A 27,394-nucleotide genomic window follows, 5' to 3' on the forward strand; every position below is an offset into this window, starting at 1 on the left:
TATTTGTTTTATAGTTATACCCAAGCATTTATTACTTCAATACTTTTAGTTATTTTAGGGGAAAACACGCCACCTAGAGTGCCACACAGATACTCATCGCAGTAACATCGGCAAAGTAATCAATTTGTTCAAGCGCCAATCGATGTTTTTCCAGCTCTATCTAGTTGGCATCTCGAAGTGCTGGCGATAGTTGGCATGTTACGTGTGTTTTCGGCTTCCTCGCTTCCTTCTCGTTCTCGTTTCCTTCCTCCTTGATTCCGATTCCGAGTGTTGTTTGCGTCGAGTGCAGTGATTGTGCGATGCAACAACATCCGAAATATTAGAAGAAGCGAACTTCAAAGTGAATCACCGCGTGCACCAACACACACACGCACGCACACATGCACACATACGGCGAGCAACAACAACAACGACGGGCATTATCGGGCAACAACAACATCTAACGCGTTGAAAACACTTATTGCGGAGTATATATTCTTTTTTTTTCGCTGCATTTGCTGACTGGCTGGCCGCACGATCGTTCCGTTTCCGCTGACGGCTCCGCGAAAGAGTAGCCTTTTGAACTAGAAAAAAGGAAAACACCGAAAAAACAAACAAACAAACAAAAGACGGGGAAAACGCGTGTGTGCGCGCGGTCTGTTGCTTATTTTTTGTGGTTAAAAGACAACGGCAAAAATTGGAGTGACAAACAACAGTTAGCAATTGGAGCTTCAAAATGGTAAGTTTGTTTGTTTGTTGTTGCCACCGCCGCAGCTGGCGTTGTTGTTGCGGCTGGCATGACTTAATACAATTTCTTTGTTGCTAAATTTTGCCATTTTCCACACACACACACACACACACGCACACGCATACCCACACAGGGACACTCACCCACACGCATTAAACAAAAACAAAGCGCCTGCAGAAGCGGAAGAAGAAGGAGAATAATGAGAGGAAGAAGAAGAGGCAACTCATTCAATAATTGTTTTTCTTTTTGTTGCCTTCGCGCTTACCTCTCCCTCTCCCACTTCCACTCTCTGCTACCCCACCACCCATCCACCCACACTCGCTCACCTTCCGCTGCACCTTGTTGTTGTTTCGGTTTTCATTTTTTTGGTTTTTGTTGTTATTTCGAGATACTTCTAAGGACGCATTTCGCTTCGCATTTTCGCGTGGCCTGGAACCATGTGTTTTGCCCTCCCTCTCTTTTTCCTCTTCGCTAGCTCCCTCTCTCTCCCGCACACGTTCGGCGTTTTTTTTTTCTGTTCCGCACACGAGTTAAGCGAATTCAGTCGACAAAGTTGCGCTAGGTTAGGGTTAAGGCCATGCGACTCGGGGGCAACATGTGGGTTAATACTAAGCGGGGGGAGGTGGGCGGAATTGTGCATCATTAAGATATTAGTTGAAAATGCCTTTTTGGGGGCGGAACTGTTTTCAGAATTATCAAAACTTTTAAAGTCTATAATTTGCATATTTGTATGTACTTATTGCTTTGATTAAATGTTGATTATCTTTAGTCTATTCCGGTTTTTGAAACACCTATGGCATTTAAACTTCATGAACTTCAACTTACTTTGTTAAATATAAATTATTAAAACATTATATTTTTTTTAATACCTATCATTATTATTATTTAAGTATACATTTTCAAACAGCTTTGTTTACATAGTTGTTAATTTTTGGGTTCTAAAAAACATTTATAATTTAATTATGAGTAAAGTAAGAAACACTGAAAATATACTCCAATTTTTTAAATAATTAAGTTGACAACTTTGGTTTCCCACAATTTGAAAAGCACTCGATCGTGGAATTGCTTAAATAGAGTTTGTATGGAACAGCTGGTAAACAGCTGACCGAAAATAATAAATTTTTAAGTTTATGGAATACCAAATTATGTACTTAACATTCGATTTTAAAGGAACAACCTTTTATTTTTGTAATATTGTTACTGTTGAGTTTTAAAGATTGAGACGCAAAGATTTTTCAAGGGTCCAACCTAATATTTCCTTATAGAAATGTACATATATATGTATGTATATCTTTTGTTAGTTTAACTTTGTAATTCTTTTGTATTGTACATTTAAACACAAGTTTGTGACCCAATGATAAAAAAAAACAGAATATATCCGTTTTGTCTAAACTTCAAATCGCATTCCATAGCTTATCAATATCGGATGACTTTACTTTATTTTATATTTTTAACATTGTTTTTTAAAGTCTCCAAGTTTTTGTGGTTAACTGAATGTAGGTTTTTAAAATAAAAATGGATAGGATAGATTTCCTCAGTTTAAAACCTATAGCAGACCTACCACTAGGAAATAAAAAGGCATATAAATAAACTTAAAAACTCAAATAGATTTTTAAAAATTGAAAATTATAAATACCCGCAAAAGGTAAAAGGGTATATTGTACTTATGGAAAAGTTTGTGAGAGGTAGGAGGAAGCGTTTCCGACTTATAAAGAATATATAAATACACATTTAGTATATATAGCCGAGTCGATCTAGCCGTGTCCGTCTGTCCGTGCTAACGCTGTTCTCAGAAACTTTAAGAGCTTAAGGGTTGAGATTTCTTATATACATAGATTCCTTAGCTGCTGATTCAGCGTCAGTTTGTTATTTTAATGATCCACGTCCGCAAATCGTCCAAAACAGAAATGTATTGGATTGCCACGACTACTCTAACTTCTATATCGCGAAAATCAGTCTGGCGCCCACATATTTTAAGATTTTGTATCTCCATTCTCTCTATATCTCAATCTCCTTTGCGTTCCCTGTATCTAATAGTCAAGGCACTTGACTATAGCGTTCTTTCTTGGTATAGTTTTTTTTAAAGCTTATCGAAAATATATAAAAGGTGTACTTACTAAATTTCCTTAAAAGCTGTGTAGGTTTCACATTATAAAAAGTATCAAGGTCAGTTTTTAAGGGTACTTTAAATATAGCATGTCTTGCATCGAATTGATCCCATTACGCCCTTATGCAAGGATATATGTAAATACTTTTTTATATTTCATGGTCTAGTTTAAAACAATCTACAGCCCTGAGTTCAAAGGAGTTCCATTAAAAAACACCAAAACTAATGACCTTATTCATCCATTATCATTTCTTCCCCTATTTTTTCTCGTTGTCCTTGTCACTTGTTGCTCAGCGGTGACGGCAACCACAGAGGAGTGAGCAACACCTAGTCGGGACTCGAACCGGTGACATGTACTCCCACTTTTTTGGGGGATTCCCCTGCAAGGGGTCTTCACTGTAGCTCTGCAGCTACTGCAGCTGCATCCGGGAAATGCATCTAGGGAAAAGCGAATTGCCCCTCCCACAAGCTGCGCTGCCTGTCCTCTGCTGCAATTCTGGGCCTTTCTGATTGGGGGGTGGGCGAGTGGTCCTTCGAGCCGTGTTATTTATCGCCATTTCCGCTTTGGCCACTGCATTCCATCTTTTTTGGCGCCTGCGCCTTTCAGCCTTTCTCGGCCTGGTCAACTTCGAATTGCCAACTCCCTGGTCCCTTCAAAAGCTGATTTTCTCCCCTCATTTTGTAACATTTTTCACGTTTTATTCCATTTTCCCTTTGTTTGTGTCCTTTTTTGTGCGCTTTTATCCGCACCTTTTGTTTTTATTTTTAAATTCGCCAACCCCCTTCTATAAGGGTTATTTTTTTTTTCGTATCATCTATTTTTTTTTTCGGCATCAACATGTTGATGTTGCTTTTTGTGTGAGTGGGTGGTGTGGGGGTGTGTTTAAAAACACATGTTTTTGGGCAGAGATTTCCAACATTTCCCTTGTTGCAAGGTCATTCGTTTTGATTTTATTTTGTGTGTCAACAAAAATGTTGCAATCTATAAATGGATTTGAGTGGGTGTAGATGTGAAGAGCTGGGCTTTATGTGGGAGTAAACATTAATTTTCCCTTGAAAACTCAATTGGAAAGGATTTAAAAGATGTCATTTAGGATACATTTAAGTTTCTGAGCTTATTAAACAATATCTAAATATAAATTATATTAAAAAATTATCATTTTATTCATGAAAAAATTAAAAATGATGTTAAAGCTTAGAATTAATATATTTTATAATATTTTAAATAATTTTAAAGCGATATACCTAGGTAAAAATGTTTTCTAAATGTTGCACTAAAATAATACAGACTATGTCGATTTGAAACAAAATGTTTATCAACTTTGAAAAACTTAAATAAGGTTTATATATTAGGTTTTTAAATCTATTATATTAGTATTTAAATTATAATAATATAAAAATAAATTAGATCTATTATTTGTTTCCTTACATACATGTAAGTAAGATTCAAATATATGATCTATGTATTCGGAATTAATTCAGCACCCAAGTAGATTTTATTTCGCTTAGTGAAGGGTCTGCTTTGAAGGTTGTTCTTAGCGAGGGCTCACTGTGTTCACTGCATCCATTAGGTTCGGCTCGTTCTGTTTGCGCTGCTTTTGGGTTAAGTCCCTCGCCAGTTGCTTGATCCCGGAGTACACAGCGGTACAAGGTATATATGGACGCATATAGCCAGCGAACGAGCCAACCAGACCCGTCGCCACCCTCCGGCCCCCTTTCCGCCCTCCTTTCTCCCCCAAGGACATGCCCACATCCACATCCGAATCCACATCCACAGCAGTCTGTCTTGCTCTAATTGCTGTGCATGCGCTACAGATTGCTGCTCCTCCTGTCCTCCAATTTTGAACCTCCCCTAACCTCCTGGCCAACCCCTTGTCCTCTTTCATCTGCCAACTGAGCCAAAACCCTTTTGTTCAAAGGGGTCGAGGGGGTGGTTGGGTGGTTGGTAGGGTTGCCGAAGGTGAAGGGGTGTATGGGGTATGGGGTATTTCTGGGAGCAGGAAACACATGCATATTCCGCATAAAGTAGACAACTTCGTATCTCTGCATGCCAAACATTTTGTTGCTGCTACTTCGTTGAATTTCCACGAGGCGTGTGGAGGTGGGTGTGGAAGTGGAGTGGGGGTGGGAAAATGCCAACCCCTTTTCCGGGCCAAAGTGGAGCACTGTGGTCTGCAGCAATGGTATTTGAAAAAAAGGGAGTTCTCGAAATTATTCAACCAGTGTATTCATTATAAAGTCAATTTAGTAGACTAGATGTGTTTCTGTAAATTCAGTTTATCTTTTTGCACACACATGATAATGAATATAATCATCTAAATAAAATAACATAAAAGTAATAAGCCATTAGGGAAAACTTTTAAAATATTTTGGTAGACATATTTAACAAATTTATTAATATAAAAGATTAATATTTAAAGAAACAACCTGTCTTATTCTAAATTTCTTTAATATTGATACACACAAAAAAATTGTATGGGTGAAATTGACCAATACATCTGGTGTCTTAACTGTAAAAAAGGTTAAAAAACTTTTAAAAATAGTGATGTGTAATATATTTTTGCTTTGTTAATAATTAATAGTAAACTTACCAAAAAATGGTTAGTTGTATTTATTTCGTTGTTGGAAGAGTAACTACTTCGTTAGTCAAATAGACATTTGGATGGGCTGGGACCATTTAATTATTATATGGGTATATTTTACCTTAAAGTTTTTTTTGTGTGTACTATACGGTAGTTAAAGGTTAAACATCGATGTGGATTTCTTAAAAAGAAATAAATATTTGAAGAAAAAATAACATAAATTAATTAAATTAGAATGAAACGCAGGATAATGAAAAATAATTAGGACATGTTGAGTCCACCTTAACCCACAGTGTACTTAGCATTAAGGGGGTGACAAGGGGTGGGCCTCTCGCGTTTGTTTATCGGCCTGTTCCCAGTTCTATGTTCTCCGTTCTCGGTTCTCCGTTCTCCATTCTCCATTCTCTGTTCTGGCTTGCCCTTCGTCGTCCTGACCGTAGAGAGATGTTGGCCAAAAAACCCACCCCATAACGAGCATAACACCCATAACACCCTGCTTAACCCGTTGGTAACCCCGTTTAACCCGCTCCCCTTTCGCTGGCCGCCGAAAAATTGCAGCCCGGCTGGATGTGGGATGTGGGATGTGCTCGCTGGGTGACTGGGTAGCTGAAATTTCCATTTTGGGCTGCTTTTTGGGGGTATTCCAAGCTGGCAAAGTGGCAGGCAAAGTGGCCCGTGGCTGCTCGCTCGACAACAACTCCGGTCTTCGAACTCCGGCCGAGGTTTTTGGGTAGTTGGCTCCCACACGAGCACCGAACCAGTCGCACAATTTCCGAACTCTGAAAAATAGTGGCCATCATTTGTGTGGACAAAAAGAGATTGTCCTTGGTTCTCCAGATCTCAGGAATCCGCAGAACCTCATCGCACCGGCGATGAAAAGCATCTGACCGCTGGTCTTGCGATTTTCCACCGAAACTCTGTGAGTGTGCTTCCCCCTATATATATTTTTTTATGGCCCCCTCACTTTCCTTGCCTTTATGTATATTTTTTTTCCTCTTGTTTGCTTTTCGGGGGTTTCCCCTATATTTTTTTTGAGCGCGGCGTGCGCATTTTTTTGCTCGTGCTTTTTGTGCCGTTTTTTCTAAACAATCGGGGAAGTCCCCCGCTCATTCGTTTGCCCTCAAAAGTGTGCTATGAAAATAAATGCGTTTTTTCAATGCTTTCTGTGTCATTTTTCATCTTTGTTTTCGTTTCGTTTTCGTTGTTTTTCTATGTGTGTGTGTTTTTCAGCTGTTTTTTTTTGTGCGAATCCCCCTGAAATTTTAGTGGAATTTTTTTTGGAGTGTTTGCTTTTTATCTGAACCCAGAAACTATGAAACTATCGATTTTAATTCGCGATGTCGTGGTTTTATGTGGTGCACTAAAAGAAATTTATGTGGACTTAAGTCTAGGCTAAATAAATAAATAAATACTGGTAAAAAAGATAAACAGATAATAAAAAAACTCCAGATAATTATGATCATATATTGTGGTATTTTAATAATTATAATAAGAGGTTAAAATTTATGTTGAAATACAGGTTTTTACCATCTTTGCATATTTTAATTACTTAATTATTCGTGTTTAAAGGTGTGTCACTCAATTAAAACAAGTTAAATGTATAGAATTACATGTTAAAACACATTAGCCTGATTTAAAAATATATTATTTGCTTGTTACTAAAACCTTTAACTTATATTTCCGTAATTCTCACTATTTACAGACATCGAAAAAAAGGAAAACGTTGTTAGACGCCGATGACGACGATGATAATTTTGAAGAGGAAGATTCGGGTTCCGATTTCGACGATGACGAGGATCCAGATCAAATAGAAGTACCCGGTGAGTCTTGGCATTTTGCATATCATTTTCGATGCTTTAAAGCCGAAGCCAAGGATTTTCGCCTGCAGTAAATGCTGAATGCTGAAAAGTGGGTTCATTTCGAAAGGGATTTGGCTGAAGGAGGAAAAGTGGAATGGTGGTGGCAGCAGCACGGCACTCGGTTCTCTATTGTTTAGACAACAATTTTATAGGTAGCCCCATTGTTGTGGGCGGAGTGAGACTCTGGGGGCCTTACTTTCATACAGGCTGTAGTTTTAGAGCCAAGTGGGAAGTTTACATAGTTTTTTGGCCTCCCTGACGGAGGGATTTTCGTTCAAAAATGGGAAAGAAGTGGGTGAAGAACTCCACCTACTGAAGGGTTTGGGGGTTTTGAGCTGAAAGCAGGCAACTGGCTGTTTTGAGGTGGAGTTCCTTTGGCAAGGAATAACTTATTCAGTTGGCGTTTCAATCAACTATACAGAACAAGTAAAGTTTCCGAGCACATTCCAAATGACCAATGCTAGATAAATATTTCCCTTTAGTTCCTAAAATAGTTAGGATATCTCACTTAGCTTGTGGCAGGCATTTTGCGTTTATTTCAAAGTTCTTTCGATTTTGACTTGGTTATATTGTCTAACTGAATAAAATCGTTATTCTAATAAAGTCGAGAGATTAAATATCGCATTACCTTTACTTGAAAGCCCACTTTGCGGTTATCTCAATAAATGAGAGACTTATTATAAATATAGTTAGACTGTTTTTGTTGTTGTCCCTTCTGAATTTTATATCTTTGGATAAAAAGAAGTGGGTTCTGAACCCAAACTTAACGTTGTTATCACTTCTTATTTTCTGCTTAAACATTCAAAGACTTCTTAACTTAATCAACAAGTTCGTAATATTAATAATATTGGAATTTCTTACTAATATATGATTAACTAATCAAAGGAATTTCATATGGACCCATGCCTTTATAGAACCCCCCTGCAAACAATCTCCTTCGTATTGCCCCTAATGAGTTATGCCAACTTGGCTGGAAATCTTGTGCCCATCCCTTGAGGCCCACCCAAGCAATTGATTCGCTATCTAACCACCATTAATTAAAACGCCGCTTGCATTAGACCACTGAAACATTAATGAAATTACCCTGCCCCATTCCGCTGGAGACATATGCAGGTGCACACCTGTCCAGGAGTCCAAGGATGTCCTGTCCGGCTTCGAGCTCTGTTTGCCTCAGATCTGCTAGATATCGGTGTATATATATTTGTATATACAACGGCCTATATGGGAATAATATATGCGCACATATGTGCTTATATTTTCGTCATTGTGCGTCACTCATATAAGGCGAGGGTTCCTCCTCCTGCCTCCCTGCACATAGCCCCGATTATATGGCCTTATCCGGGAGGAGCCGGTGGCTCTGTGCGTCATTAACCGTGGACTGGACATCTCGCGGTAAATTATTAAACTCGATTGCCATTCCCCATCGGTCAGTCGTCAATAATCGAAGGCCAAGTTATGAAGTCCTTGAACAAAAGGAAGAACTGTAATAATATCGTCAATTATTAAGAAAGCAACTTGTAGTTCCTATCGAGGGTTTCGCGAGTGTGAAAAGGGGTACGAGTTCCCTGACAGGTGTGTAGACAGTGAGAATAACAAATCCATATTGAATAATTGAGTTGTTAGTCGCAATTCACCGAGTTTTCAAATTGTTTTCAGTTTGAGGAAAAAGTTATACGTTTTTCCGAAAATCATATGATACTATAGTAAAAACTGTATATTTTAACTGTCTAGTTTAAACAAGATGACATTTGATTTTTGTTTTTTGTGTTAAAATCCGAAATGATATGATATACTATAGTAAAATTGTCTATTTTAACTGTCTAGTTTAAGCAAGATAGCATATGATTTTGGTTTTTATCACATAGTCTTAAGGAGGGTTTTTTCTTCGATAACTTATCGAAAAAATATAAGAATCTTCAAGTGATTATAATTATAAGTTCACAAATATATGAGAAAAAATGTGAAGAATTTTTGAGTTTTACATGACAATAATTTGTTAAAATTCCTATGATTTTGTATTATGATATTGATATCGATACATGGTAAATAACTTCTCATTGAGACCTTTTGACAGCTATGATTGCAGTACCGAGGAAATATTGTTGTTCAATTCCCTTCATCATATAATTATCTTGTATATGATTCCAAACTAAATTCCTATATTATTACTCTGATTTATTATCGTTATATCCTATTACGATATCCAAATTGATATAAACTAAGGAATTTGTGTGCTTTTGATAGCTGTGGTTGCAGTACCAAGGACATATTAATGTTAAATTCCCTTCAACATATAATTATCATGTATATGATTCCAATTTCATATTGGTTATGTACATTTTGGCTTGGTCAATTGTTGATTCACATGTATGTACATTGTACACATGCACAATGCGTTTTTCGTGGTAATGCCTGGATCTGAGTCCTGGGCATTCCGTGTGGATTTGTTGCCATCATCTTGACCGCGACGTCCATCTGGTGGGCGTTCCGGGGAATTACAGGCATTAACGCATTACGATTTCCTTACACGTCCAGTATATATGGTCAAATGTATGTGCGCAAATCTATCTGTCCATGTGTTGTATGCCTATCTGCACACATATAATTATGATTATGTATCAGCCACATGACCTTTCCCCTCTTATGTGGCACATAGAAGCCTTGCACATACTTAGATCCAGCGTATGTACTTCTGTCTTTGCTCATTAATTAGATATTTACCTTAAATGAGGGTGGTGCCGTGCTCTGGGTTTGGGTATGTCTGCAATTTGTGCAGCACACATGGGGAATCTCAGAAGCCTTCGAAGCATATCAATTGGTGGGGGGTTAATGTGTATAAATTTCATCAAGTATTCGCACACAAAAAAAGGTTAAGTGGGGAATCACGTGCTTCTGTGAACAAGGTAGTGATTATAAGGTAGTAATGATTCAATTTAAGCTCACTGACCATGTGGTTTAAATAAAAATATGGTAATGTAAATTGTTTTTTCTAGTTAAAGAGTAATATGTGAAAGATATTTTTGATTTATAGGAATATTTGAAGTTCTTATTAAAAAATGGTAATATTTTCTAAACCTATTGAAAATAAAATAGGAAACTTAAGAACCTTGAAATATATTATAAGACCTATCAAAACTTTCCATATTTAATTTGTTTCTATTTCTTCTTTTTAGGTGGTGGTCGCGATTTAAATACCGCTGTTACGTACGCCCAAAATATCCGAAGTGGGAGCGGAGTGGGCGTGGTTACCAAGGGTGTTACACCCATACCCATAAGTGTATCCAAAATTGTTAAGACCTTTAACAATATCAAGCCAATATCGTTGTTGCGGATCAACAACAATAATAATAACAACAACAACACCATAATTACCAGCGTTAACAGTAGCAACAACAGCAATAGCAACGGCAACAACAACACCAACACCAACACCGCTGTGCGAAAGATAATCACAACAGCAGCAGCAAAGCCAATAACAGGGGGCGGTACGCCAACGCTTGGAGGCGTGGCACTGGGCGGAAAGATCACAGCGATACCGATAAGAAAAGTATCACCACTAGAGAATAACCTTAACAATATGCCAAAGAAACTGAATAACGCAATAACGGGTAAGTTCAAGTTTTTTTTGATGTAATACAAAACTACAGCACACAGGCGAAAGTGAAAAACGCAATAATATTTACAGCAGTGTTGCCAATTCTCTAAAAAAAACTTACTCAAATAAAACTAGTCAAGAATAGCTTTAATAAATGAGTAATATCTATATTCTATATCTATACATATCTCAAAATAATACAAAAGACCTATAAACATATATTTAAGCTTATTAAGAAAATAAATGAAAACTAGTATTATATTGTTGAGCACTTTTTACAGCTATTACCAAAATAAATAAGTTAGAAATCCTTCAAAACAGGAAAACCATTGTTTTTAAACAAAATAATACCAAGTAAAAAATACTAAGATATGTTTTATATATACTTAGGACGTACTACATCTTTGAGAAATTAATAAAAGTTGGCAGCACTGGCTTTTTGGCTTTATAGAGATTGCTGTGATCACACTAATTAATGCTGCTTGTGTTGTTCTCTTCCTTTATCTTTCTCTATTTCTTCACTTAATCACACTGTATCTCTTGCTTTTCTTGATTTTCCCACGACTTATCTATCCCAACCAAAATATATATAATAATTCCCCCCAACCCATTTCGTATGGTTTATGTTCTGTTCTTTTGGAATTGGGAATCCGTTCTTCCTTCCTTTTTTTTTTTGTTTTGTTTTGTGGCTTCTGTTTGTTTTGTTACCTCCGATTTCCTCCTGGACATCGTGGTCCATTAGCCATGGGCAGTCCAGCGGCCAGGAGCAGCGGCAATGCTGGGACGACCGGGTCGTCCGGTGGTGGGGCCGTTGGGTCCACCAGCAGCTACTTGAACAGCCTCAGCACCAACGAACTGATGAACCTGGCCGCCTACGTGGCCGCCAAGGGTAGCAGCGCCCCACCGCCTCCGCCGCCGTCCACAGCCGCCAATTCGGTGAGGAGCTCGCCTCCGGGCGGCAATCCCAATCCCGGTGGCAATTTCTTTGGCGGAGCGGCGGCGTCCACCTCAGCCTCTGCCGCAAATTTCAATATGGCCGCGTCTTTATTGGCGCAGAGTAAGTCGATTAATGTTGGTAACAACCAAGAAAAAAAGCTCCTTTAGTTTCAAAACCAAAAAGTAATATTTGAGTGTGTGTTTGCAAAGTGTGTGAATTATGGTTGTGTGTGTTGAGGAAATTGTTCTATATATTTAATAGGTCCAAAGGTAAGATTGTAGAGAGTCGTATCTAAAGATCTGTAGATCTGAAGGTTAAAAAACTTTTGTTATTAAGAAATACTTCCAATCAGGTCTTCATAGTAAAGTTTAGAAACTAAAATAGCAGCTAAACAGTAGGCGTACGTCTTACATTTCGAGGGTTTACGTATCCAAACCTCAATCCGATAACATGCAGGAAGGTGAACACATCTAAAGAAAAAAAAAAAAAGAGAACAACGTAACGTACAATTTCAAAAAACCCAAAAAAAAAGAGTCAAAATTTCAAATTTGTAGTGGTACAAAAGTTGTAGTTTTTTTTTGTGATTTCGTTGCGATGGAGGACAAAAGAGCTGAGCCAAAGCCACTGGGACCGGAAGCTACGAACCCAAGACCCACGCCTTCTCTGAGCCAGGCGAATTGGAAGCAAGTGCAGCGGGAGATCCACCTGAAGGTGGCCGAGGCCATGAAGGACTTCTACAGTATTCACTCGGAGGCGCTGCTGCGGGTGGAGCGCATTCTCGAGAGGGACCTGTTGCCCAAACTGGAGAGCAATGCTGGTGGAGATCTCAAGGAGATTGCGGATTTGGTGCGTCGACTATTGCTACGGGTGGAGAACCTGCAACCGGTCTTCAAACTCCAACTGGACGAGGGAACAAGAAAGCAGGCGGTGGTCGGCAAGCTACTCCAGGCGACGAGCGGCTTGCCGGTGGCGAGCCCATCTTCGGACGCAGATGAGAAGCCGGAGTGGCAGGGCACTACCGCTGTCACCGTTGCTGTCATCTTCCGGAATCCACGCTGTACCGGCCAGGCTGTCAGCGAAAGGGAGCTACCGGTGGTAAACGAACGCAGGCGTTGCAAGATACAGCGCAGAGATGGCGGTGCTCAGATCCCCGAAACCCAGGAAAGGCGCCTCTACCGGGAACGCGAGCGTGCCCAGTTCGAGGTCAACCTGGTGCTGCTCAAGAAGTCGCTCTTCTCCCTGCATCTCAACCGCAACAATCGCTACTGGCCACGTTCCCGTCGGCCAATTACGGAGCCCAGAGGTCCCATCCATCGACCAATCGATCCAGCTCCGTTTTACGTCTGACCTACTGGAAGGAAATGTCGAATGTTTTCCTTTCAATATTTCACCCGTTCTTATGCTGATCGATTGGTAGCTGAGCTATAGTTAATGTATTGTTTTCTTGTAGTTCACCTCAGTTGAAAATACAAAAGGTTGGGAGGAATTCAATCGTCTATTAATAATGTGGGGATCAGAGATTTTGGGATATACGTCCATTTTCAAGTTGTTACAACTAAAAAAAGGGACTTTTACTTGTATAACCCCTAAAAACTATAAATTTATTGACAGTCTCGTTAGGTTTGTGTGAATGATTGTTGAAATATGGATTTCAATGTATGTCTGTTGGAGGAAATCTTGTATATTTTCAGTTAATGTTTCCATAAAGCAACATTTTGTAACTGATTTTATAAAGTGTGTTAAATCAGAGTGAGTGTTAAGAAAATGTGGTACACCCCAAACGAAACTTGTGTAGATTAAATAGATCGGTGGAATCCGTAGATTTCTTAGTCTCTAGTGATACTGAAAAGTAATGCCATCCTTGTTAATTACTAACTAACAAAGCTCTTTCTCTCTTTCTCCCACATCTGCCTCTGTTCCTCTGTCTCTTTCCAATCGATGTCTTCCCGCACCTACACCTCTCACTCACTCCGGTGTCATATATATATATATATATACAAACTATATATCAACTAACCACATCATTATCCAAACAATCCGCCGCAAAAATCACAACCAACCCGAATCCCTTTACCTTCCAGTGAGTTATGGGGGCGGAGTACCACCCATTCGAGCCATCAAGATGGCCGGAAATCCAGGTGGAATCGGTAACAACCAGAAGCCACCGATTGCCACGACAGCAGCAAGCGGCGGAGGAGGAGTAGGAGGAGGATCTGCCGGCGGAGCAACTGCAGCCGGAGTGAAGGGCAACCTCTCGATGTTGGAGGCCGTGCAGAAGCTGATCGCCATGAATCCGCAATACCTGACCAGCGGCATACCGAACAATGTATTCCAGCTGCTCATGAGTTCAATGCAACGAGCACCGCCGTCTCCGTCGCCCATGCAAAAGATGAATCCCAGCTCACACATGGTGACCAGTGGCGCTGCAGCAGCAGCAGCGGCGGCGGCGGCCCAAGCCTCGGCGGCCGCCTATGTCCAGCAGGAGGAGGATGAGGTCGACTACGAGGAGATGGGCGTGGCCGAGACCTATGCCGACTACTGGCCCGCCAAATGTAAGTGTCTCCCCACCTGCAGTGATTACTATTACACTTGAGATCGCCGACTAACAAGCTGTTTTTCCCATCCCACAGTGAAACTGGGCAAGAAGCATCCAGATGCCGTGGTGGAGACAGCCTCGCTGAGCTCCGTGGAGCCCTGCGATGTCTACTACAAGTTGTCCCTGCCCCACGAGACGATAAACAGCGGACATCTTAGTGCCCTGCAGCTGGAGTCCATTACGTACGCCTCCCAGGCGCACGATCACCTGCTTCCGGACGGAAGTCGGGCTGGTTTCCTGATCGGAGATGGCGCTGGTGTGGGCAAGGGTCGCACAATCGCCGGCATCATCTACGAGAACTATCTGAAGGGCCGCAAGAAGGCGCTGTGGATATCCGTGTCCAATGATCTCAAGTACGATGCCGAGCGGGATCTCAGCGACATCGGAGCCACGCGCATCGATGTCCATGCCCTCAACAAGGTGGGTAACTAGTGTATCCATTGCTCAGCAGCTCGCTTACACATTGTATATCTTTGTATCTGCAGTTCAAGTACGCCAAGATCAGCTCTGATGTGAATAACAACTGCAAGCGCGGCGTGATCTTCAGCACGTATTCCGCGCTGATCGGAGAGTCCAACAACAAGACGGGCAAGTACCGATCGCGATTCCGCCAGCTGCTGCAATGGTGCGGCGAGGACTTCGAGGGTCTGATCATCTTCGACGAGTGTCACAAGGCCAAGAATCTGTGTCCCGTCGGCTCTGGCAAGCCGACAAAGACGGGTCAGACCGTGCTGGAGCTGCAGAATAAGTTGCCCAAGGCGCGAGTGGTCTACGCATCTGCAACGGGTGCCTCCGAGCCCAAGAACATGGCCTACATGGTGCGACTGGGTCTCTGGGGACAGGGCACGGCCTTTGGCAACTTCAACGACTTTATCACCGCCGTGGAAAGACGGTAGGCTAATTTAATCAAAGTCTATTTAAATCCTTTTCTTACATATTCCTCTCTATGTATATTTTCAGCGGTGTGGGCGCAATGGAAATCGTGGCCATGGACATGAAACTGCGCGGCATGTACATTGCCCGCCAACTGAGCTTCAAGGGCGTCAGCTTCAAGATCGAGGAGGTGCCGCTCTCCAAGGACTTTCGCAAGATCTACGATCAGTCCGTGGAGCTCTGGGTGGAGGCCATGCAGAAGTTCACCGAGGCGGCCGAACTGATCGATGCCGAGAGCCGCATGAAGAAGACAATGTGGGGCCAGTTCTGGTCCTCGCATCAGCGCTTCTTCAAGTACCTCTGCATCGCCGCCAAGGTGAACCATGCTGTGCTGGTGGCGCGCGAGTCCATAAAGTACGGCAAGTGTGTGGTCATCGGTCTGCAGTCCACCGGCGAGGCGCGCACATTGGATCAGCTGGAGAAGGACGATGGCGAGCTCACCGACTTTGTATCTACGGCTAAGTAAGTGGTCTTGAACGCCTTCTGTTAAATATTATATAACACAAGTCTTCTTCTATTCGCAGGGGTGTCTTCCAGTCCTTCGTGGAGCGTCATTTCCCGGCACCCGATCGCAATCGCATCAACCGCATCCTTGGCCTCTACGACGAGACACCCTCCATCGCCGACTCCACCTCCAGCTTGGGTACTAATAGCAATAGCACAACAGCGGCTGCCAAGCGAAAGGGAAGTAATAACAATGACAACGGATCCTCCGCGGGTGGCAAGACCAAGAAGAAGAAGCGCAGTGGATCCTGGCAATATAGCGACAGCGACGATGAGGATACGGACAGGAAACGCAATCGGAAGCGGGACGCTGCCAACTCCAACAGCGACAGCGATGAGGCGAATAGTGATGAAGACTTCAGGAGCGACATGGATGACGAGGATGAGGACGACGAAGATCACGACGTGGACAGCGACCGACGGAGCGTGGCCAGCGATGCCAGTTCGGATTTCAATCCCTTCTTCAGCGGCAGCGACAGCGATATCGATCCCTGGGTGAATGCGCGCAGCAAGAAGTCCACCAAGAAGACCCAGAAGAAAACCAAGAAAAAGGTGAAGAAGGAGAAGGGCAAGAAGGAGGCCACCTCATCGGCGTCCAGTTCAGCTGCCACTGATCCCAGTGGCAGCGCGATGTCCGCCACAGTGGTAGCCGCTCTGAATGCGGCCAAGAGTCGCAAGTCACAGCTCTCTACGCAGGACAAGATCCAGGATCTGCTGCAGAAGAAGCAGGAGCTCAAGGGCACAGTTACGCCCGTGGGCGTGAATGGTGTCAAGCTGAACTACGGTCCCCCGCCCAAAGATGCAATCGAGCGAGCCTGCACAATGAAAGAGGAGCTGTTACGCAAGATCGAGCGCCTCGGTTCCCGACTGCCGCCAAACACCCTGGATCAACTGATCGACGAACTGGGTGGTCCGGACAACGTGGCCGAGATGACAGGTCGACGGGGTCGTGTAGTGCAAACCGATGACGGTAACATCCAATACGAGTCCAGAACGGAATCGGATGTCCCGCTGGAAACGCTGAACATCACGGAAAAGCAGCGTTTCATGGACGGCCAGAAGGATGTGGCGATCATCTCGGAGGCGGCATCCAGTGGTATTTCCCTGCAGAGTGATCGGAGGGTCTTCAATCAGCGGCGGCGTGTCCACATCACCTTGGAGTTGCCCTGGTCCGCCGACAGAGCCATCCAGCAGTTTGGTCGTACCCATCGATCCAATCAGGTGGGCTTAGTATAAATATATCCTTTGGTTTTCCGCATACTTATTAAATATTTTCGATCAGGTAAATGCGCCCGAGTACATCTTCCTCATCTCGGATTTGGCTGGTGAAAGGCGTTTCGCCTCCACTGTGGCCAAGCGTCTGGAATCGCTGGGAGCGCTCACCCATGGCGATCGCAGGGCCACGGAGACACGCGATCTCTCCCAGTTTAATATAGACAACAAATACGGTCGCCAGGCTCTGGAGACGGTGATGCGAACCATAATGGGTTACGAGTCGCCGCTGGTGCCACCGCCCACGGATTACAGCGGCGAGTTCTTCAAGGACATCGCTGGAGCCCTGGTCGGTGTGGGCATCATCGTGAATAGCGAGAGCCATCCGGGTGTGCTGAGTCTGGACAAGGACTACAACAACATATCAAAGTTTCTCAATCGCATTCTCGGCTGTCCGGTGGACCTGCAGAATCGTTTGTTCAAGTACTTCACGGACACCATGACGGCAATTATCCAGCAGGCGAAACGCGGCGGTCGCTTTGACCTGGGCATTGTGGGTAAGTGTTGATCAGTGAGTCCCTCATAAACCTGACAACTTGTAATCTTATATATAAACTTCTTTTTCAACAGATCTGGGAGCTGCCGGCGAGAATGTGACCCGCTGCCGACTCATTCGGTTTGTGCGCAAACATGCGACCGGAGTGGCGCCCACAGAGATGCACACGGTTCGAGTGGAGCGTGGCATGATCTGGCAGGAGGCCATCGATAAGTAAGTTAACTAATATGTCTGGGAATATGAACTTTGTATTAACCCGCATACCCTGCAGATATGCCGATTTGTTCAACGAGAACGAGGGCTTCTACCTGTCCCACCAGCTGCGCAACCAGAAGCGAACCGCCATCATGGTGGTGATCTTGGAGCACCAGCCTGCACGCAATAGCAGTTCGACGAGCAGCACCACCGACTCGGACGGTAGCAGCAAGAAAAAAAAGTCGCGCAGCAAAAAGGAGATCATGTGCCAGATCTACCGGCCGAACACCGGTCTCCAGGTGCGCCACGAATCACTCTTCGAGCTGGAGAAGAAGTATCGTAAGGTGGCCAGCGAGGAGGCGGAGCCGCACTGGACGGAACAGTACGATGCGTCGGTGAACACCTGTTCGCACGCCTACTGGAACGGCAACTGCAGAAATGTCAGCCTGGGCAACGACTGTGAGGTGAGTAGTGGGTTCAGGAAGGGGGTTCTTTAATCTGCTTCTAAGCACTCATGTATTAAACTGTTTGGTAGGATTTCCTTTAAGATATTTACATCTCTAACCGAGCGTTTCTTTTTTGCATTTTCAGGTGGGATTGCGTCAGCGGTTGTACCATGTTTTGGCGGGCTCCGTGCTTTCCGTTTGGGGACGCGTGGAGCACATACTGAATACACGTTCCAATAGCAAGATGCAAGTGATACGCATGAAGACGACCGAGGGTGAGAAGATTGTGGGCACCCTGATACCCAAGTCCTGCTTCGAGCCGTTGGTGGCCGATCTGCGCAGCGATTCGGAGAAGCAGGAGGAGTTCAACTACTAAGTGTGTAGGGGCACTGGAGATCTAGTTGTGTGATTTTGTTATGGCTACCCTTTTGAGACCGCTATCCCCCCGTATCTTCCAAATCAAGGCCAAGCAATATTGAATCCACAGCGGATGGTTAGGGAGCATGTGCAGCATGATAGGCTTTAACATAATATATATATATATATATAAATATATAAATACTACTATAGATAAACTTAAATACGTAGCATATGTGTGAAAGGACATGAATTATAAGGCTCCCGGATAGCAGCAAACGCTTGAGAAACCAACATTTTTTTTTTCCTAATTTTAAATAGACTTAACCATGTACAACCCAAACGCACGTACATACCATACCACCCCATCCATGATATAAATCAGACTTTGGCTCGTCATAGCTCATAAAGAACCACACTCTCATACAGACACCCGCGCAACGGAAAGATGATATGATGATATATAAAGAACGAAATGAAAACGCTTATAAATGGACTTTTCTCAATGATTTAAAGATTAATTTTAGTTACGATTAAGTTAAACACAGCGAACCGCCACATTTTGTAAACTATTTATTATTATTACTATATATATATATACACGTTTTTTAAATTGTTTTTAATGTAACATTTTTAAGCACCTTTCGATGGCTGCAGCGCAGCGCAGCAAAGCGAAACCCCCGAGCTAAGGCATTTTTTTTAATCAAACAAAAATTGTAATTAGATATTTACTTGTAATGACTAATCTTAAGTTAAAACCAACAGACATTGAGAGGCATCTGAAGATAGGATAAGAGATCGCGGAATAAATATGTTAGATGGAAACTCATCTGAATTGTGCAAGCATACGTACAATTAATAAATATAAATGTGCGGATTAAACGAAAGTTGTATATCAATTTATAAGGGGTTAAACATACTGCTAATATACATTATGGAAATTTTGGTGTTTAAGCGGCTTCATTTTTGATAACGAAAAAATTATGCAAAAACCGAATCCTGATTTTATTAACAAAATTATTGGAAAATCTGAATTTGACTATTTAAAACAATAAAATTATTTTCAAAGTTTAAATTAGGCGGTACTATCGAAATCGGATTATTGGTTGGTGATGACGTATCGAAATTCGATTGACAAATCGATAGGCTAACATATGGCCGCAGAACTCCCATCACTAACCGGCTGTTCTGTATTTTTGTTATTTCATAATATATTCTTAAGGGAAATCGCAATCAAATCGCCGAAATGCAGGGCACGAGGAGTACCCGTCTGCTGTCCCTGGCCAGGAGATTCGTCCACACCCGGACAGCAGCGCAATCGGCCCGGGAATCCACAGGTTCTGGAGCGGAGAAGCCGAAAGGCACGGATTCCACTTCCGGATCAGAGCAAACCACGCATTTTGGCTTCCAGACGGTCAGGGAAAGTGAAAAGGAGCAAAAGGGTGAGTGGTTATCGCAGGCCAATGCATGGACAACGAAGACTCACCCTCTTTCCTTTGCCAGTGCACGAGGTCTTCGAACAGGTGGCCAACTCCTATGACATGATGAACGATGCCATGTCCCTGGGCATCCATCGCGTGTGGAAGGATGTGTTCGTGGAGCGACTGGGTCCCACGCACGGGATGCGCCTTCTGGACATGGCCGGCGGCACCGGAGACATCAGCTTTCGCTACCTGCGCTACCTGGCCAACCAGCCCAATCCCCAGCAGCGTGGCAGCCATGTCACCGTGTCGGACATTAATCAGCACATGCTAGACGTCGGTGAGGAGCGGGCCAAGCGGCTGGGATTGACCTCCGACCGGCTGTCCAACTGCACCGTCGCCTGGCAGTGCGCCGATGCCGAGAAGCTGCCCTTCCAGGACGAGAGCTTCAGTGCCTACACCATTGCCTTTGGCATCAGGAACTGCACGCATGTGGACAAGGTACGGGAAACTCCACAGATGTACAGCTTCTATAAGCCCACAGCATGTTCTTAAAGGGGATAGAGCTTCTTAGTTAATTCTTTGATATCAAGTTCATCGGAAAGCTACATATGTCCTTCACAAGAAATCACTAGTTTTAATAGAATTTCAACATATTAGTCGTTACTAAGAAATATTAAGTTGAGCAAGCTGTATTCTAAAAGGCAATGCTCTTCTAAAAATATAGAAGGTTTATGTTAGCTCTTAGCTATCAACAAACAAAATCAGTAGAATGCTAGATATATGTCCTTTACATAATAACACTAATTTTAATAGCTATGCCATCATGTAAGTCGCTTTGCTACAAAATATTAAATTGAATAATCTATGTGTTCTATAAGGGAATACTCCTTTAAAAAGATACACACTTAGGGTGCGTTGAAGGGCATATGCTAAAGAAACTTTTAAACGATATTGTAAATTTCCTATTGTTACTTGATCATATATTGTTCGTTATTCAACAGTCGGTAAAAAGTATTAGACGATACAGGGAGAATAAGATGCATAACAATTTTACAAATTTTTTAATATATACATGTATTATTCTTATGATCCTAAAATTGGTGCTAAAACCAATGATTGGTTAAGATTTCCCAGCTTATAAGCAATAATATGATTAAAATCTTAACTCAATGTTAAGTTTTTACTGACTCGACTATTTTTTCTTGAGATGTAAATGCAAATAGGTATTGTTTTAGTTAGTTTAGATACTCTTAAGTTATATGGGCAAATATTTTTGTTATCTAGTGTTTAAAACAGACCTTATTATAACTCTTTTCAGGTTCTTTCCGAGGCGTATCGAGTGCTGCAGCCAGGCGGACGCTTCATGTGCCTGGAGTTCAGCCACCTGACCAACGAGACGATGCAGTGGCTTTACGACCAGTACTCCTTCCAGGTGATCCCGCCGATGGGTCAGCTGCTGGCTGGCCAGTGGCAGGCGTACCAGTACCTAGTGGAGAGCATCCGGCGGTTCCCCAAGCAGGAGCAGTTCAAGCGGATGATCGAGCAGGCGGGATTCGATCAGGTGACCTACGAGAACCTCACCTTCGGCGTCGTCAGCATTCATTCCGGCTTCAAGCTGTGAGATCCACGGATGATCTCCGTTGTTGGCGATTGAGAAACCCCCTTAGATGGGGCTTACCCTCTTTTGGTTTTTCGCTTTTCCCCATGCTGCTCACGTCGGGCAGGTCATAAAGCATCGAATTGAACAAGCTTTTCTGGCGGCTTTTATTTCTGTGTGTTTACATTTTGAGGTTTATGTGGCTCTTTGTCAAATATATGTATTACATGTGCCAAAAAGCCCAGCAACGAATTGATGACATCTCCGGCGGCAAGGCCTGGGAAAGACCTTGAGGATTGTGTGCCAGACCCACTTAGATGACCGGGCGATATGATAGCCAAAAAGCACCGAACTGTACCAGGTTTTGATTGAGTGGAACGATTGAAATTCCAAACACCCCGTGCGCAATTTCCAAAAAAAGTGAAAATCAATGTAGGCTAATCGAAAGTTCATTTACGTTTAGTGTGTGATATAATGCAGCACCAGCACTATGTATCTATGGGTTCAGTTCACCAGCAGATATATGTGGTGCAGGTGAAATTTATGCGTGTGAATGCTGAATTTTAACGAAAACCAAATAATAGCATTGAAATGCCATCAAAATAATTGACCGTGCCATGCTAATTGGTAATTGATGATTGTCGATGGTCTGCTTTGCTTTGCTTTTATTACAATTATGCTTTCACCCGGCGCCTGATTAGAGCGGTTTCAATGGCCCCATCTTGGGCGGATTATGTAAGCGGACGACACTTTTGATTTGTATCTAAATTGCAGCCAAATCATAAACCTTCGACCATCTCCGGCAGCCGAAAGTGAAAAGAGTCCGGCGATAAAAAACAAAAGAAGAAAAACATGCGGAACATGCAGGCCATTGAAAGCAAAAGTTTTGTGCGTGCGGAAACGTGCGGCGCATGCGTAGGTGGATTCCAAACAAATGGGAACAGTGGAGCGGGGCCAGGCAACCTGCCAAATTAAGGTAAGCATTATTGTTAACTCATTGAGTACAGTTTTATTAGTTGACAGGGCAAGATTTGTATATTGTGTCACCTTTTCTATGAATTGTATGGCTCTGAAATATGAATTTTTTAAAAACAAGATTTTCGAATCTTAATCTAATGGACATTGTTCGTAAAATACATTGTACTTATAATGTTCTTTTATTATTTCAAACTTTTAAAACAAACAAATATTTTAGGCTTAGGTTTTTTTTACTTGAATGGCCTTCAATTCCTAGGGTATTTAAAAAATGTATTTTATTTTAATGATTTTTTTAATAGTTGGCAGGGCAACATTTCTATATTGTACTACCTTTTCTATAAATTGTATGGCTCTGATATATCAATTTTTGAAAAACCAGATTTACGGATCTTAATATAAAGAACATAGTACATTAATTACATAGTAATTATAATGTTTTGTTTTGTTTAATTCAAACTTTTAAAACAAACAAATATTTAAGGTTTGGGTTTATTTACTTGAAGTCCATTTCAATTCCCAGGATACCAAAAATTTTTAGTTTGATTTAACGATCAGCTTTGAAAAATTGTGTAATATTATAATTTTTATTTTAAAACTCATTTATCTAAAACTATAAGTCAGTTGAGTGAGTTGTGTACAGAAACAAATTTTTGTGATTTCTATTCCTGGTATCCCTGAATGTCTCTACTAGTTTGGAAAAATTTGACATTTTAACTCTAAATTCTGGGACTTTAAAGCACTTTATATATATTTTTTTCGATAGTAAAGACTTTATCTGTGGTTTGTTTTATGTTTTTTGTTTAATTTACATGTAAAGTATACTTTATTTTTTAAACTTGAAATGTTTAAAAACCTAATAAAATGGAACTGTGCATTTTAGGAAAATATGAATTACGAATTTATTTTATAAATTCCCTATAAAATTAGTTAATTTGTATTGTTGAAACCACAGTGCGTGGTCAGAGGGCTAAGCATAATGAGGTGACGCCTTCGATGGGTGGAGTGGGTGGTGGGTGGTGTGTGATGGGAGGAGGATTGGTGGATCGGTGGTGCCCAGAGGGTAGGGGATTCGGAGGTGGCGGGGTCTTCGATTGCGGCAAGTGAAATGGCGGCGTAAAAGTCATAAACTGCCCAATTGCCGTACTCCATGCCGATGAGCCACCATCTGCGGTGCATTGCTAGCACTCGAGCACCAATATTCGGCGATTGGTATGCACAGTGGGTGCTTTCCGACGACGGTGGCCACTCCACTGTGCCGCGATGTCCGCTTAATAAATACAACAGCGACCAAGGAAGTTCATTTCATTTTCTTGGCGGCGATCGCAGCAATCGGATTAAACACGAAACGATATAACACACATATAGTAGTGCAACATCATCATCATCATCCACAGAAACAAGATGAATCTTTTGACCACTGCAAGGAGCCTCCATCTGCTGATGGTCTTGGCCGTAATCTTAGTTGCCCCCAGAGCAGAGGCGGGTTTACGTTTGCGGCACACCAGTCGATCGGCCTCGCCCCCCGCCAGCACTACGCCCACCATAACAGTGACCTCGGAGGAGGCGCCACCACAGGAAACCGTGGCGGAGAGTTCTTCTGTAGCCGCTGAAGTTACCGAACCGGAAACGGAAGTGGAGGTCACAACCGGAAAGCACAAGCGCGGCATTCTGCATGGCCACGCCCACTTGCACGGCCAATGGCCCGCTCGTACATATGCCGCCCACTACGGCTACAGCCTGCAGCTGCCCGGAGGAAGTGCCTTCCTGGCCGCCGTTCCTCCACATCGCCACTTTGTCAAGTACGGAGGACATGGAGCGGTGAAGCCGCTTACCCTGGTTTCCGGTTCCGGTTTGCTGCCCGCTCTTGGTCCGGCTCCCGGCGCCCTGCTGCCCGCTGTGGGAGCAGCCCTTCCCGCCGGATTGCCCGCTGGATTACCCACCGGATTGCCCACTGGTCTGCCCGCCGGAGTGGCTAGCGCCATTCCCGCCGGAGTGGCCACTGCCCTGAACACCGGCGTGGCCACCGCCTTGTCCACCGGCGTGGCCCCGCCCTCGTATGTCCTGCGACCCGGCAACGCCCTCGTGTCCTCGTACAGCGTCAACTATCCGCACCAGCACCTGCAGAAGCCAGTGGTCTTCCAGTCCGCCGTGAAGCCAGTGCACTTCCATGCTCCCGCCCACGCCCATGTGCACGCCGTGCAGGTGAGTCAGGCTGTATAAGAATATATTAACATACAAAGAATATTTTGTGTTCCTAGCGATGCTGAAAAGGCTTTTCATTAGATACTTTTTTATAATTTTGAGTAATTTTTTTTTTTTTGGTAAAAAAAGACCGTGTTCAATACCCACCCCTGGCCAAAAGATTTTTCAATTTTTTCTAAATATATATTATTTCATATTTTAATATAACATGCTATAAGGCATTTTCGGCATACCAAAATATTTTTTTTTTTTTCTTTAAAAGCGTTTAAGGTTCTGCGCATTATCTTCAAAGTATATCATTCATACGCACTGTTGCCCTCGATCAAAAGTTCATTTTAATCTTACCCAATTATTGGTTTTTTTGGGCTTCCATTATTTTTACAATTGTCCCAACAAAATTTGAACTATATTTTTAACTAACTTCTAAAGGGCATACGTGGCGTATGAGTAATTTTTAGGAACAATTTCAAACCATCGCGCAATGGGTAGATCTTAACAAACAATGTCTTATTATTTGAATTCATATTTAATACTAAAGAGTGAGAATAAGATTCGATTTGTTGGCCCACCCTAATGCAAATATATGCATGTAGGAAGTTAATCAATATTTTCTAACATTTATAGATCCTGTTTTTTAAAATGTTCTTGTATGTTTTCCTTATTGCAGCCAACTTATGTGCAGGCTTTTGCTCCAACGGCTCCCGCTGTGCCCGTCCAGCCTGTTCAGGCCATCCAGCCGATCCAACCGGTGCAACATCTTCAGCCGATCCATCCCATTCACCCTGTGACCCATCAGTACCAGCCCGTTCAGCCCCTGCAGCCAGTCACCCCAGTCCAACCAGTTCAACCCCTGCAGCCAGTTACTCCAGTACAACCCGTACAGCCCATCCAGCCCGTCCAGCCCTCTGTGGCTTTTGGGGTTCCGGCACCACCAGCCGTTGATCTTCCCGTGATCCCCCAGTTCCCTCAGCAGCCGCCGTTCTCCCAGTTCCCCACCTTTAGCTTCCAGCCTGCCCAGCCAGCGGTGCCCGCCCAACCCGCTGTGCCCGCCCAGCCGGCCACTCCGGCTGCTCCCGAAGCCCCGGAAGTGCCCCAGATTCCCCAAATTCCCCAAATTCCGCAGATTCCCCAGATTCCTGCCATACCGCAATTTCCTCAATTTCCGGGATTACCCCAGTTCCCCGGATTTGCCCAGTTCCCACCGATTCCCCAGTTCCCCCAGGCGCCGGCCAATCCGTCGGTTCCATCTGTGCCTGCAGTGCCAACGGTTCCGGCAGTTCCCACCTTCCCCAGTCCGCCCACCAATCAGTTCTTCCCTTCTGCTCCCCAACCGCCGCTGCCCCAGCAACCACCCACTTTTGGCCAGCCGGAGCAACAGTTCCCCGGTGGAATTGTACCGCTACCGGGATCCACGCCCGTGCAGCCGGAATCGGGAACGGGAATAGCCTCGCCGCAGATTCCCCAGTCGCCGGAGGCGGAGAATCCCCCGGAGGTGGCACCCCAGCGACCCCCCAGCCAGCAGCCATGGAAGCCGGTCTTCTATCAGCCACCCACCGAATCCGCGCCAGCTTCGCCCAATCGCCCTTCGATCACTCTGCAGCCGCCCTATGGAAGTTCGCCAGCTGAAGGTGAGATATAATCTACAGATACTGGTTTTCTACAAGAAAATTTCTAACGTATTCCGAATTTATGTCAGTTCCTAAAATTTCGTACTTCCGGAAAACTCCCCTAAAATTCATTCTACTTAAAAAAAAAAAATTTTTTTTGAAATCTTAAATGTTGTTTTCATTAATTTTTTTAATTTAGGCACATAAAATCTTTTAAACGTTTTATTCATTAATTTTATAAATTTAGTCAAACTCTTACCTCCATCTTTTTAAAATTATAAGAGATTATAAACCCCTTAAAGAGGTGCCCATAAGTATGCAGTGGATAGGGGTTAGCAAAATTTAGGTTTAGGATTATACACTAATACTCTATAATTTACATTTTAATTTCTTTAGATTTGGATCGTGTGAAATATATCTTAGGTTTTTTTAACATTCAAAAATAGTTTTCACTTTTTAAGCTTTCCTATAAGCAGGCTACCTGCTACCCCTTCTTAAAATTATAAGAGATTATAAGCCCCTTAAAGAGGTGCCCAAAAGTATGCAGTGGAAAACAGTAGGATTTTTTTCACACTCAAAAATAGTTTCCATTTCTCGAGCTTTCCTACTAGTGTTCAAAAATACATTATTCAAAATATTTTTATATTTATTAAAACACCATTTACTCACCCATTTTTCTCCCGTATTTAACCAGGCTACCTGCCTCCCGTGGGATCGCAGCCTTCGGCCCTGAGTTCGAGCAGTGCCGGAATCGGCAGCCAGGGCGGCATCTTCGACCAGCTGAGCGACGCGGAACTGGAGCACATCTTCGCCCAGGCCAACTTGGCGCAGCAGCAGCACCACCAGGCCCACAACTACCACCACTACTGATTGTAACACTAACTTAGGGATCTTGTTTACATTTTTTTTGTTTTTTTTTCACCGTTCTTTCATTTATATTATACTTGTATTGTAAATTATGTTATTATTAAATAAGCTAT

General features: G+C 43.0%; 4 protein-coding genes across 5 annotated transcripts; all 4 read left to right on the forward strand.

Annotated features, from left to right (window-relative positions):
* Positions 1-156: 156 nt before the first annotated feature.
* Positions 157-19,493, forward strand: sno (strawberry notch). Of its 2 annotated transcripts, XM_017068586.4 has the most exons (13): positions 157-718; positions 7,119-7,236; positions 10,449-10,883; positions 11,613-11,927; positions 13,889-14,359; positions 14,438-14,823; positions 14,889-15,295; positions 15,364-15,798; positions 15,861-17,061; positions 17,123-17,609; positions 17,683-17,821; positions 17,880-18,267; positions 18,395-19,493. In XM_017068586.4, exons 1-13 carry the CDS (start codon positions 716-718, stop codon positions 18,623-18,625), a joined length of 5,016 nt encoding a protein of 1,671 aa, XP_016924075.2. In that variant the 5' UTR covers positions 157-715; the 3' UTR covers positions 18,626-19,493. The 2 variants fall into 2 exon arrangements, with proteins under 2 accessions (XP_016924075.2, XP_016924076.2); XM_017068587.4 differs by lacking the exon at positions 11,613-11,927 and having other exon boundaries at positions 158-718.
* On the forward strand, positions 12,271-13,293 carry LOC108005348 (uncharacterized). Its single transcript, XM_017068588.4, has one exon. It carries the CDS (start codon positions 12,402-12,404, stop codon positions 13,152-13,154), a length of 753 nt encoding a protein of 250 aa, XP_016924077.2. The 5' UTR covers positions 12,271-12,401; the 3' UTR covers positions 13,155-13,293.
* Positions 19,494-19,776: 283 nt separating the features above from the next.
* On the forward strand, positions 19,777-21,783 carry Coq5 (ubiquinone biosynthesis protein COQ3, mitochondrial). The gene is made up of 3 exons (XM_017068366.4): positions 19,777-20,048; positions 20,110-20,528; positions 21,349-21,783. The coding sequence occupies exons 1-3, from the start codon at positions 19,853-19,855 to the stop codon at positions 21,649-21,651; spliced, it is 918 nt and encodes a 305-aa protein (XP_016923855.3). The 5' UTR covers positions 19,777-19,852; the 3' UTR covers positions 21,652-21,783.
* A 1,864-nt stretch (positions 21,784-23,647) lies between these two features.
* On the forward strand, positions 23,648-27,394 carry LOC108005181 (uncharacterized). The gene is made up of 3 exons (XM_036821201.3): positions 23,648-24,807; positions 25,475-26,435; positions 27,109-27,394. The coding sequence occupies exons 1-3, from the start codon at positions 24,007-24,009 to the stop codon at positions 27,282-27,284; spliced, it is 1,938 nt and encodes a 645-aa protein (XP_036677096.2). The 5' UTR covers positions 23,648-24,006; the 3' UTR covers positions 27,285-27,394.

This window comes from Drosophila suzukii, chromosome X (assembly GCF_043229965.1).
Source record: "Drosophila suzukii chromosome X, CBGP_Dsuzu_IsoJpt1.0, whole genome shotgun sequence".
In the NCBI taxonomy this organism is placed as follows: domain Eukaryota; kingdom Metazoa; phylum Arthropoda; class Insecta; order Diptera; family Drosophilidae; genus Drosophila; species Drosophila suzukii.

Excerpts from the sequence above, each read along its gene's own strand:
- sno (XM_017068586.4), top strand. Across the intron at positions 11,928-13,888 it reads CGCGTCTTTATTGGCGCAGA|TGAGTTATGGGGGCGGAGTA; the intron begins GTAAGTCGATTA and ends TTTACCTTCCAG. Across the intron at positions 15,799-15,860 it reads GACTTTGTATCTACGGCTAA|GGGTGTCTTCCAGTCCTTCG; the intron begins GTAAGTGGTCTT and ends TTCTATTCGCAG.
- LOC108005348 (XM_017068588.4), top strand. The coding sequence starts at position 12,402 with ATGGAGGACAAAAGAGCTGAGCCAAAGCCACTGGGACCGGAAGCTACG.
- Coq5 (XM_017068366.4), top strand. The coding sequence starts at position 19,853 with ATGCAGGGCACGAGGAGTACCCGTCTGCTGTCCCTGGCCAGGAGATTC. Across the intron at positions 20,049-20,109 it reads AAGTGAAAAGGAGCAAAAGG|TGCACGAGGTCTTCGAACAG; the intron begins GTGAGTGGTTAT and ends TTCCTTTGCCAG. Across the intron at positions 20,529-21,348 it reads ACTGCACGCATGTGGACAAG|GTTCTTTCCGAGGCGTATCG; the intron begins GTACGGGAAACT and ends AACTCTTTTCAG.
- LOC108005181 (XM_036821201.3), top strand. The coding sequence starts at position 24,007 with ATGAATCTTTTGACCACTGCAAGGAGCCTCCATCTGCTGATGGTCTTG. Across the intron at positions 24,808-25,474 it reads CCCATGTGCACGCCGTGCAG|CCAACTTATGTGCAGGCTTT; the intron begins GTGAGTCAGGCT and ends TCCTTATTGCAG. Across the intron at positions 26,436-27,108 it reads TGGAAGTTCGCCAGCTGAAG|GCTACCTGCCTCCCGTGGGA; the intron begins GTGAGATATAAT and ends GTATTTAACCAG.